The following is a 12255-nucleotide window of genomic DNA, read 5'->3' on the forward strand; positions in this document are numbered from 1 at the left end:
ATTGTGCAATTATGGCAATACAAAAAAAACTTTTTTAAAAAATGAGGGAAATCGCCTCTTTGGAAATAGCAAAGTACAGTGCAGGAGAGGAGTAGAATTGGACCCACTGATGCCACACGACTGCTGAGATATCACAACTGCAGGAAAAGGGACCTGTTACACAGAAAACAGTAGTGGAAAGTGGCAGTTTCAAGAGTTGTTGATGATAAGTACCAGTGCAAAGTACCAATTCCACTTTGCCATCCTCATGTTATAAAGTCCTTCATACAACAGCTGTACTCCTGTGCTAGTTATGGTCTATAAAGCTCTATATGCTTAAGGTGAAGCTATATGAAAGACTACTTCTTCCCATAGCTGAGCTACAAAGAGTATTTCTCTTGATCCCACCATTTTCATAGACCCAACTGGGAGGAATGCAGGACAGGCCTTCTCCATAGCTGCTCCAGATTCTAGAACTCCTGTCCTATGGAGGTTTGGATGGCCCCTTATTTTCTGTCGTGTCAAGAGTAAATTAAGACCTTTGCATTGCAGTGGGTTTTTTGGGATTGAGTTGCTTAGAGTTTTAATTGGCTATAGTGCCTTTATTTCAAGTAAATGTTCAAAATGGTTTAAATTTTGTAGTTAGTTTGTTACAATTTACAATTTTAGTCACATTTTTCATGTTTGCAATCATATGTAATTTATTTGTAACTTTTTACTAGGCTTGTGCACGGATTTGGTTTGGTCAGTTCCCGGCAGCCAATCCGACTTGTTTGGCTTGTTCAGTTAGCCATAGCAGTAATGGCTCTGCACTATGTTTTGTTTTTGTTTTGTTTGTTTTTTTGTCCAAAACAGCCCACATGGCTGCCACATGTGACTTCTTCCCTTCTATTTGGGAGTATGCAGCACATGCTTCCTTAGCCCATTCCTCAAACTCAGGCTCCCTTGAAAAGAAGCAAGGAAAGTGTACCAGCAGGCATATAGCCGGGGTGGGGGAGGGGGCTTGGGGGGCTTCAGCCACCTTCCCCCCGAAATTCTCATGGTGGTTTGCGAAAAGGCCTTACTGGTGCATTATTTAAACTGTTATGTTTATTCATATCATGATCTGATCACAATACACAATATATCCCATATGCATGGGGGTATTGGGGTAACGATACAAAAGGTTTGCTAGGGTAGACCCTCTTTCACGCAGACTCAGCCCCCCTCCCCACCGAAACAAACTCAGCCCCCCCCCCCCCCGAATCGAAATCCTGGCTACGGGCCTGGGTACCAGGAATGGAAAGGGGAGCCTTGTAAGTTCCCATTGCCACCAATTGACCTTATCTTCCTGCATCTTTCCACTGCCTAGCCAAAAACAGATTTTTCTATTAGCTGGTTTTTAAGAGGCTCCCAAAAACAGATCTGGGCACCCAACAAAACTTAGATATCAAAAATGGATCACCCTCCAACCAAATTGCAGAAGCCTATTCTTTGCAGTACTTTGTAAGTCATCTTGAGTCCCCAAGTGGGGAAAAGGTGGGGCACAAATGCAAGGACGGATGAATGGATTGTCTATCCCAATTAGGATTAATAGGTGACACAGCCCAACAAAATCATATGCACCATAGGATTTCCATCTTTGTCCTATACTTAACCTTTTCCATATCATTTAACAATCACATTTAGCTAAAACACGAACACAATTTTTTATCTCCAAACCTGTGTTAAAAACCCATCTACAAAACTTTGGAAGCAAAGGTCAGCACCCTGTTGCTATTACAAGCCAGAATCACAGAATCACTGAGTTAGACGAGACCTTGTGGACCACCCAGTCCAACCCCCTGCCCAAAAGCAGGAAAATTGAAGTCAAAACATACAATTCAAAACAGAAAACGGAGGAGAGTATGAACTGCTGAGAAGAGAACAAGGCAACCCAGAAGACAACACACATTCCCAAAAAGCCAAACTGAGAATTGGCTGTGTCTTTTTAAACGAGCCACAATATCCACAGACATTTAGGATTAAGCATTGGGGTTTGTGGGCCAAATAAAGCATAGCTCCCAGACAAAAGCAATCTCTGGCATCTCTATGTAGAACACTTGAAAGTCCTCATCTTTTCAAAACTCAAATGTGTCTTTGCTTCCGAAATACTCTAAATGCAACAGATCCAAACTGATAATGGATCCTAAACAGGGTCAGCTCTGGAAAATCCTTGGATAGGCAAACAACAAGGAATACCAGGTACTGTAGGCTATATTTTTGAGGAGGAAACTAGCAAAATCACCACTGCTTTGCCTAAGAAAACCTGTTGAGATGTATGGAGCTGCCATAAGTCCACTGGTGAGATGAAGGCATATGTGCACACATGCACACACATGTATCTCTTCATCTTCAAAGAGGCTTAGATCCACTCTAGCTAGAAACCTTTATGAATTACTCTTCTTTGAGGATGAGAAACTGTAGATATTTATTTGTGGTTCTTTTACCCCGCCCTTCTCACCCCGAAGGGGACCCAGGGCGGCTTACACAGTGAAGGCACGATTAGATGCCAGCATCACAACAATCATCACAACTTACAGTAAAATTCACAGTTACTAACAGCTTCATGCATTATTCCCGTAAAAATCAATAAAATCGATACAAACCTAAATTCCTCCCTTACGTTGTCAGTGTTTGCTGTCTTATAGATCCGCTTTTAATACCATTTCGTCCATCCTGCTGGTCTTTAATTGCCTGGTTGCCCAAAGGCCTGGTCCCATAACCAAGTTTTCACCCTCCTCCTGAAGGAGAGGAGGGATGGTGATGCTCTGATTTCCCCGGGGAGTGAGTTCCACAGGTGAGGGGCCACCACTGAGAAGGCCCTGCTCCTCGTCCCTACCAGCCTCACTTGTGAGAGTGGTGGGGTCGAGAGCAGGACCTCCCCAGATGATCTCAAGCTCCGAGGTGGGACGTAGCGGGAGATACGTTCGGACAGATACACTGGACCGGAACCGTACAGGGTTTTATAGGTCAAGACCAGCACCTTGAATTGTGCTCGGAACTGAACCGGCAGCCAGTGGAGCTGGCATAGCAGGGGGGTGGTATGCTCCCTGTATGTCGCCCCGGTGAGCAATCTGGCTGCCGCTCGCTGGACTAGTTGAAGTTTCCGAACAGTCTTCAAGGGCAACCCCACGTAGAGAGCGTTGCAGTAGTCTATTCGGGATGTAACAAGAGCGTGGACCACCGTGGCCAGATCAGACTTCCCAAGGTACGGGCGCAACTGGTGCACAAGTTTTAATTGCGCAAAAGCTCTCCCGGCCACCGCCGAGACCTGGGGTTCCAGGCTCAGCAGTGAATCCAGGATCACTCCCAAGCTGCGAACCTGCGACTTCAGGGGGAGTGTAACCCCATCCAGTACAGGCTGTAACCCTATACCCTGTTCGGCCTTACGACTGACCAGTAGGACCTCTGTCTTGTCTGGATTTAATTTCAATTTGTTAGCTCTCATCCAGTCCGACACAGCAGCTAGACACCGGTTCAAGGTCTGGACAGCCTCCTTGGTGACAGGTGAAAAGGAGTGACAGATCTGGACATCATCTGCATAGAGATAACATCGCAGTCCGAAACTCCAAATGATCTCCCCCAACGGCTTCATGTAGATGTTAAACAACATTGGGGACAGAATTGATCCCTGAGGGACTCCACATGACAATGGCTGTGGGGCCGAACAGGTGTCACCCAGTAACACCTTCTGGGACCGTCCCTCCAGAAAGGACTGGAGCCACTGCAAAGCAGTACCCCCAAGTCCCATATCTGTGAGGCGTCCCAGAAGGATACCGTGATCGACGGTATCGAAGGCCGCTGAGAGGTCCAGCAGAACTAACAGGGACACACTCCCCCTGTCTAGCTCCCTGCGAAGATCATCTACCAAGGCGACCAAGGCTGTTTCCGTTCCATGTCCCGGTCTAAAGCCAGACTGTGCCGGATCAAGATAATCAGTGTCTACCAGAAATCCCTGGAGTTGCGCTGCCACCACACGTTCCATGACTTTGCCCAAATAGGGGAGATTGGAAACTGGCTGATAGTTGTCTAATTGAGTGGGGTCCAGTGATGGTTTCTTCAACAGCTGTTTGATAATAGCTTGTTTTAAGCTCGCTGGAATCTTGCCCTCCTGCAAGGAGGCATTAACCACCACCTTCACCCACTCTGCCAAACCCCCTCTGGCTTCTTTTATCAGCCAGGATGGACAGGGGTCTAGGATGCATGTGGTGGGTCGCACCTCTCCAAGGATCCTGTCCACATCCTCAAGCTGAACCAATTGAAAAGAATCCAATAAGACCTGACAAGCAGATGCTCTCGTTACATCCTCAGAGACTGCAGGTAAAGTGGCGTCAAAATCCGACCGAATCCGCCCAATTTTATCTGCGAAGAATCGAGCAAACGCTTCACAGCGAGCTCCTGAGCTGTCAGGGATCTCGCTTTTCGGCGGATTTAACAAACCCCTGACAACTCGGAAGAGCTCAGCTGGACGATTCTTCGCAGATGCAATATTGGCGGCAAAGGATGTTTTTTGTGCTGCCTCTATTGCTACACTGTAGGACCTTAGAAAGGCATTCAGATGTGTTTGGGCTGATTTAGTCGGATTCTTTCGCCACACGCGCTCTAGCCACCTCTTCTTTCGCTTTATTGCCGCCAGCTCCTCAGTAAACCAAGAGGCTGGATTGGCTCGGTTACTCGAGAGGGGGAGTTCCGGAGTGATTGTGTCAATTGCCCTAGTCATCTCGGTGTTCCAATGAGAGACCAAGGCATCGACAGAGTCGCCAGCCAGGGAGGTGGGAAATTCCCCAAGAGCCATCAGGAAGCCATTTGGATCCATGAGTCTCCTGGGGCGGACCATTCTAATGGGTCCACCACCCCTGCGGAGGTTAGAAGGTACAGTCAGTCTAAACCTAATCAGGTGGTGATCGGTCCATGACAATGGAGCGATGGTCAGCTCCTCCGCCCCGACACTGTCACCCCATCCCTGAGAAAAGACCAAATCCAATGTGTGTCCGGCAGTATGGGTGGGACCAGATACTAGTTGGGACAGGCCCATGGTTATCATGGCGGCCATAAAGTCCTGAGCTGCACCTGAAAGAGCGGTCTCGGCATGGATATTGAAATCCCCCAGGACTAAAAGCCGCTGGGAGCTCAACGCCATGTCCGAGACCACTCCTGCTAGCTCAGGTAGGGAGACTGTCGTGCAGCGGGGTGGTCGGTACACTAACAGAATCCCTATCCTGTCCCGGTCACCTAACCTAAAGCCGGCACACTCAAATGACGATGATTGTGGGATGGGGCACCTGATCAGGGGAATGCAAACCTTATAGACGACTGCCACTCCTCCTCCCCACCCTCCGGGTCTCGGCTGGTGCTGGACAGAGTACCCTGGCGGGCATAGTTGGGAGAGGTTCACCCCTCCCCCCTCGTCCAGCCAGGTCTCTGTTATACATGCCAGGTCGGCTTGTTCCTCCTGAATTAGATCTCGAATAATGGAGGTTTTTCCATTTACCGACCTGGCATTGAACAGCACCACCCTTAACCCAGAGGGACCACCATCCTGGCATCTCAGCTGTATCTTGTCAGGAGGATTTTTTGGAGTTGCCAATATATTCCTATTGTTTTTGGGTCGAATTGTTTGTAAAGTTGTAGTATAAGTAATCTTTGGGATTGCCAATGTTCTATTGTACTTTTTGGGCCAGATTTGTTTTTGTCTTGCATCCTTAAAATGTTTTGAATTCGCCAGATTATTGTTAGAAATTTTGGGTCGGATTGAGTTATTTGTTCTCCCTTTCCCGTATCTCCCTCTACCTGTCACCACCTCTATAGCAGCCCCTTCACCCGCAGAGCCACCTACCCCAGGGGGAATTCCTCCAAACTCCTCATTTGCAGTATCAGGTGTTGATGCATAATAATAGCAGACATTGTTGTAATTGTATAACTCTGAACCCCTAGGGTCCTCCACCCCCCTGCTTCCTACTCCTTCCCATGTTTTGGAGAACATAAAGTGCATTTGAGTAACACTGGCGGAGAAGGCTGTCAGTAATAACAAAATTGACAAAGGTGGTAGCATCAGTCAATTGCTAGTAGCTCGTAATGTAGAGCTAGGGTCGGACTAGAGGTACAGGGCTGTCTAAAGTGCTATAGTGCCAACACCTCAACAGCAGCTTATTGGTTTGGGACCAGTTGATAGCTTATAATGACCCAGGCATTCTAAAGTGCAGGATTAAAGTGCTAGAAATAGATAGACGCTTTCAGAGGTCCTTCAGTAGCAGTAAGACACTCCCATCACCCCAACCATTGGTCATGCTGGCTGGAGTTGATAAGGATTTACAGTTAACAGATAGGTTTCCCTATCCTTGCCAATGTATTACATGGGTAAGCATGTGGATGCATTCAGTAGCGATAGGTCCCATCAGCCTTATGTCGGGTGGGGGAATGTGCTGAGAAAAGAAATCTAAGATGAGCACATCCACAAGTAGAGCACATTCTCTGAATGCAGAAAGTCCCGAGTTCAATCTCTGGCATCTCTATGTAGGACACTTGAAAGTCCAATTTGGTGCCTGACAAGTCATTGCGAGTCAGTGTCAACGACAAAAGAAGCCTAGATGGACCCATTGTCTGAGCAAAGTGGAAGACAACAGCTGGTCTCTGGTTGTAGGAGGCTCAAGAGATGGTTCAAGATAATTAGACCTCAAGAAAAGGAATTGGGGGGGGGGGTCATTTAAAAGGGATGGCATTTTGAAATAAACAGATTTTGCACCACTATTCCAATTCCTTAAAATGTTTTCATTTCCTTCCTTCTGCAAAGGCAATCCCAGTTTTGCTTCACCAACCTGTTTTGGAGCACTGATCGTCTTGACAAAGAGAACCTTCCCTATCACCAGCAGCTAGACTGGAGCTAATCCTCCAAACTGCTAAAAGCCTCAAAGGAGAATTAGGTTTTGTTTGTTTCGAATATTACCAACGCATGCATGCACACAGCTATACTCACATTCACACACACTACGTCCCCAAACTCAGGAAAAGCCACAAATCACCTCGGATGTGTTTCTAAATCCCCCCTCCCCCCCCCCCGCCCGCCCACACACACACACACACACACACTTCATCCTCTTCACTCAAATAATCCAATCTAGGTAGGAAGCCCTAGGAGAGTTCATCATTAAGATTTAAAGCTTCACGTTGTGACTTATCACAGAAGATCATTTCCTTAGAAAAACATACAAAGCAGCCTAGATCGCGCCATAGATGTGGAATTTGTTTCCAAAATATACCAAATCTTTCTGAACAAGTGTTACGGGAATTGAAAAAACCTGCTGAGGATATGCATTCTTTTGAACCTGTGAGGATGTCTGCTATAGATGTGGGAGAAATGTCAGGAGGGAATGCTTCTGGAATATGGAAAATTCACAGCAACCTATTGCTACAAAATGTGATTTTCCTAGCCTTGATTTGATACATCTTGATAGTTTTGACCTGTACATAATATTCTACTCCTAGCTAACAATGTGCTGCCACCTATAACTCATGTATCAATTTGGTACCATTTGGTAACAAACTCTTGGGGAAAGGCGGTTGCAAAGAGCTGCTTGTGTAAAAGTGCTGCTTTTCTAGAGAGTGAAGAAGCCCAGGAAGCACACTGTCTCCCACTGCCTAAAATTATCATTCTTTTTCACCACCATGAGAATGAGAGCACACTTTAATTCTTCAAAAATGATTGCATCTCCCCTTGTGCTTATGTTGCATCTCCCCTTGTGCTTAGGAAGGTGTAAACTCCAAAGTCTGACTACATCTTGCCCAAAAAAAGAGCTGGAGTTGGTCACATAATGAGAGAACTTGTTCCCCAAAATGCCTTTGTTCTGCTTTCATCCTTTAAGTCTAGTGAAATGCCAGAAAAGGAGGGATGCCTCAGAGGGACTGGGTAGCCTTTGGTTCCCTCTTTTCATTTTCCCATCATTTTCCCAGCCATCAGTGGGAGGCACCTGCTGCTCCAGAGGCTGGCTTCCATTTTGTCCCTTCCCGCCACACAAATGCATCCAGCCTCGGCCGGCAGCTCCAGAGACCCCTTCCTCTTTCCTCCCACAGAAGGAGGGGGCTGCCCCTTGTCCCCAAGGAGCACATTGGGTGGCCCTTCCCTTTGTGCCCTCCCTGCAGAAACTCCGGGCAAAGGAGAACCAGGCACAGGCTGGATGGACACGGCCAGACAATGCCATTTGGGACAGGCTCAGCATGGTCCCATTGCATTATATGGGTCTGTATAATGCAGCAGGTCTAAGCAGGCATGGGCAAACTCTGCCCCTCCCTCTAGGTCTTTTAGACTCTCAACTCCCACCATTCCTAACAGCCTCAGGCCCCTTCCTTTATCCCCCTCAGCTGCTTAAGTGGGAAAGGGAAATGGAAAAGGGGAAAGAAAAGGGCCTGAGGCTGTTAGGAATGGTGGGAGTTGAAGTCCAAAACACCTAGAAGGCCCGGGTTTGCCCATGCCTGGTCTACACTGACCATATAATGCAGTTCCAAACTGCATTTTATGGCAGTGTAGATCCAGCTTTGATATGTCTGTGTATCTGTGCACTGGGCCAAGTCTTGAAGGGAGTGGGATCTCATCATTGCCCTTTGAACATGTGCAGAGTGCACTTCTCCTTAGCCTCAAGGGAATGCAAGGCAACTCCACCCTCCCATTCTTCCAGATCCTGAAGGATTGTCTGTGTGTCTCCTCCAATCCTCCTCCTCTTCCTCCTCCTGAGGGGGAAAAGGAAAAGGCCTGTGGCTGTGAGGAATGGGGGGGATTTGAAGTCCAAAACATCTGGAGGGAGGGCCCAAGTTTGCCCAGGCCTGGTCTACATTGACCATATAATGCAGTTCCAAACTGGAAGGCCCAGGTTTGCCCATGCCTGGTCTACACTGACCATATAATGCAGTTCCAAACTGCATTTTATGGCAGCGTAGATCTAGCTTTGATATGTCTGTGTATCTGTATACTGGGCCAAGTCTTGAGGGAGTGGGATCTCAGTCTCTGCCCTCTGAACATGTGCAAAGTGTGCTTCTCCCTCCACTCATCCTCTGATTCTTCCAGATCCTGAGGGATTGCCTGTGTGTCTCCTTCAATCCTCCTCCTCCTCCTCTTCCTCCTCCTGTGAGGCTGTGAGGAATGGTGGGAGTTGAAGTCCAAAACACCTGGAAAGAGGGCCCAAGTTTGCCCATGCCTGGTCTACACTGACCATATAATGCAGTTCCAAACTGCATTCTATGACAGCGTAGATCCAGCTTTTGTATATCTGTGTATCTGTGCAGTGGACCAAGTCTTGAAGGGAGTGGGATCTCAATCCCTGTCCAAAGAGCAAGCGGAGTCCCTTGGAACATGTGCAGAGCGTGCTTCTCCCCCCCCCCCCAAGGGAATACAAGGCAACCCCACCCTCCCATTCTCCCAGATCCTGAAGGATTTCCTGTGTGCCTCCTCCAATCCTCCTCCTGCTCTCCAGGAGTGGAAACTCAATCCCTGTCCAAAGAGCAAGCAGAGTGAGTCCCTTGGAACATGTGCAGAGCGCGCTTCTCCCTCCCCTGAAGGGGATGCAAGGCAACCCCGCCCTCCGTTGTTTCCAGATCCTGAAGGATTGCCTGTGTGCCTCCTCCTCCTCCTCCTCCTCCCATCCTCACCCTCCCATCCTCCTCCTCCTTCCCATTCACCTGTTAAAGACTTTCCGGATCCTCTGGCTCACGTTGGAGGGATGGGGGCCGGAGAGGCTGTTGCTCCTGGCGGCGGCGGCGCTTCCTTCGGGCGGCAGGTTCTCGATGGTGGCCACGACATGGTTGGCTTGCTGCTGCTGGTGCTGCTGGTGCTGCTGCTGGTGGTGGTGCTGGGGGGCGAGCATGGCGGGCATGGCGGGGCTGGCCATCAGAAGGGAGCAGCAGGGCGCATCGCGGAGGGGGTCCCGCGGAAGAAGGTGCGCCCGCGGCCGGGGAAGGCGCGCGGCTTCGTCTCCTCGGGGATCCAGCGCCGGCGGCGCCTACACGGCCATGGGGAGAGAGCCCGGCGGGGGCTTGTCCGCCTGCCTTGCCTTGCCTTCCCTTCCCCACTGCCTCCCCTTCGCAGGCAGCAAGTGTCCCCGAGGAAGAGGAGGAAAGGGATGAAGCGCCGCCGCCACCAGCAGCAGCCTCTCCCTGGCCCGGCTTTTGTCTCTCCACAGCCCAGCCTCTGCCTCCCAATCTCTCTCTCTCTGTCTCTCTCTGTCTCTCTCTGTCTCTGTCCACCTTGGAAGGTGCAGCGCTTCCCCTCACTCAGTCCCAGCAAGTGCCTGGAGAGGGAAAGAAAGGGGTGGTCTCTCCCTCTCTTTCTCTCCCTCTCTTTGCCCCCTCCCCGCCTCCAGCTCCTCCCCCTCCTCCTCCCGCTTGACCCCCTCCCCACTCTGCTTCTCCCCCTTCCCACCCCCCCTTCTTCGCTCGGTCTGCTGGGAGTTGTAGTTCCTCCCTCCTCCTCGCCCAGGTGGCTCCCCCACTGCATTCAGAACCACCGGGGCCCGGACAGCGGCAAGTCAGGCTCCGCCAGGCCCAAATAGGACACCACTGAAGCAGTGTTTCTCCACCTTCCTCATGCCGCCACCCCTTAAGACTCCCCAACCATACCATGATTTCTCTTGCTATTTCATAACTGTAATTTTGCTACTGTTATGAATCACTGAATCACAGAGTTGGAAGAGAAGCAGGAAAAGCACCCCCGACAGATGGCCATCCAGCCTCTGCTTAAAAGCCACCAAAGAAGGAGCCTCCACCATACTCCGGGGCAGAGAGTTCCGCTGCTGAACAGCTCTCAAGCTCTCACAGGAAATTCTTCCTTGTGTTCAAATAGAATCTCCGTTCTTGTAGTTTGAAACCATTGTTCCGCATCCTAGTCTCCAGGGCAGCAAAAAACAAGCTTGCTCCCTCCTCCCTATGACTTCCTCTCACATCTTTATACATGGCCCTTATCATGTCTCCTCTCAGCCTTCTCTTCTTCAGGCTAAACATGCCCAGCTCTTTAAGCCGCTCCTCATAGGGCTTGTTCTCCAGACCCTTGATCATTTTACTTGGCTTTCTAAGCACTGGTGGAGTTTGGAGGGGGGAAAAACCCTGACATTTGGGAGTTGTAGTTGCTGGGATTTATAGTTTACCTACAATCAAAGAGCATTCTGAACCCCACCAATAATAGAATTGGGCCAACTTTCCCACACAGAACCCCCCTGCCTTGAAGGGACTCGCTGGCACAAGCCTCCCTCCAGCCTTGCATGCTCTCCCTCACCTGCACATGCACACCATGTTGCCATGCACGGAACACCCCTGCTCTCCCCTCCCTGTTTCGAGGATCAAAAACAGCCCTCCACTTGGCTGAGAAGCCAGCTGAGAGTCCAGCCAATCATAGTAGGAGGAGGGCTTTTGGTGGGAGGGCTTGCCCACTGAAATCCAGGACACAAAAACCTGGAATGCACAAACATAATGGCGAAGACTCCTTCTCCAGAGGTTTTTAAGCAAAGGCTGGATTGTCATCTGTCGGGGTGCTTTGATTATATCCCTGCATGGCAGAATGTGTGGACTAGAAGGCCCTTGGGGTCTCTTCCAACTCTAAGATTCAGTGATTCCTTATCAGCTCCATAATCTCTCCCACCCCACCCCACCCCCGCACATTGTCTAAAAAGAAAAACAAATGCCTTAAATTGTTGAGAAAGCTCCATAAACACACACACACACACACACACACACACACACAATTGTAATAGTAAAGGAGGAAGAGAGAGAAAAAATCAACAGTAGCTTGAAAATTTGGGTTTTTCTATTATTTCTGCATGAGCTTTTGTGAATATGGGCTACATATTTGGATAAAATACTGCATGGTGGTGGTAAGACCTTAGGTATAAAACATATTTACACAGTTGTGGAAATGAGATGGAGTGTAACAGGATCCAGAAGAATGGAAACCATGTCCCTATCCTGCTCCCACAATAGCATAAGTATGCTTTAGATCTGAGGCCTTGATAGCACTGACTACTGTATCCAAAGAAGGAGGGGTCTTTATATCCTCAAAAGCTCATGCTAAAATAATAACAGTTCTCTTTAAGGTGATGCCATGTTTCCTTTTTGCTTCCCATCTCTCCTTTTTTATGGTAATAGAAACTACATGGCTACTTCTTTGAAAATGGTGGTGGTGATGATGATGGTAACTATTAATCAGTCATTCCAAACCTTTCTGGCCTCAGATATCATGAACTCTTACGTTCCATCTACTCTAATCATTGCCTATATTAC

General features: G+C 48.8%; 1 protein-coding gene across 1 annotated transcript in view; it reads right to left on the minus strand.

The window, feature by feature from the left end:
* SLC35F1 (solute carrier family 35 member F1) overlaps nt 1-10337 on the minus strand; it is a 244364-nt gene extending 234027 nt beyond the window's left edge. The window contains exon 1 of the mRNA XM_060753242.2: nt 9667-10337. Within this exon, the coding sequence (XP_060609225.2) occupies nt 9667-9875 (209 nt within the window). The 5' untranslated portion in view covers nt 9876-10337. The remainder of the gene's footprint in view (nt 1-9666) is intronic.
* Nucleotides 10338-12255: the final 1918 nt, after the last annotated feature.

This window comes from Anolis sagrei, chromosome 1, assembly GCF_037176765.1.
Source record: "Anolis sagrei isolate rAnoSag1 chromosome 1, rAnoSag1.mat, whole genome shotgun sequence".
In the NCBI taxonomy this organism is placed as follows: domain Eukaryota; kingdom Metazoa; phylum Chordata; class Lepidosauria; order Squamata; family Dactyloidae; genus Anolis; species Anolis sagrei.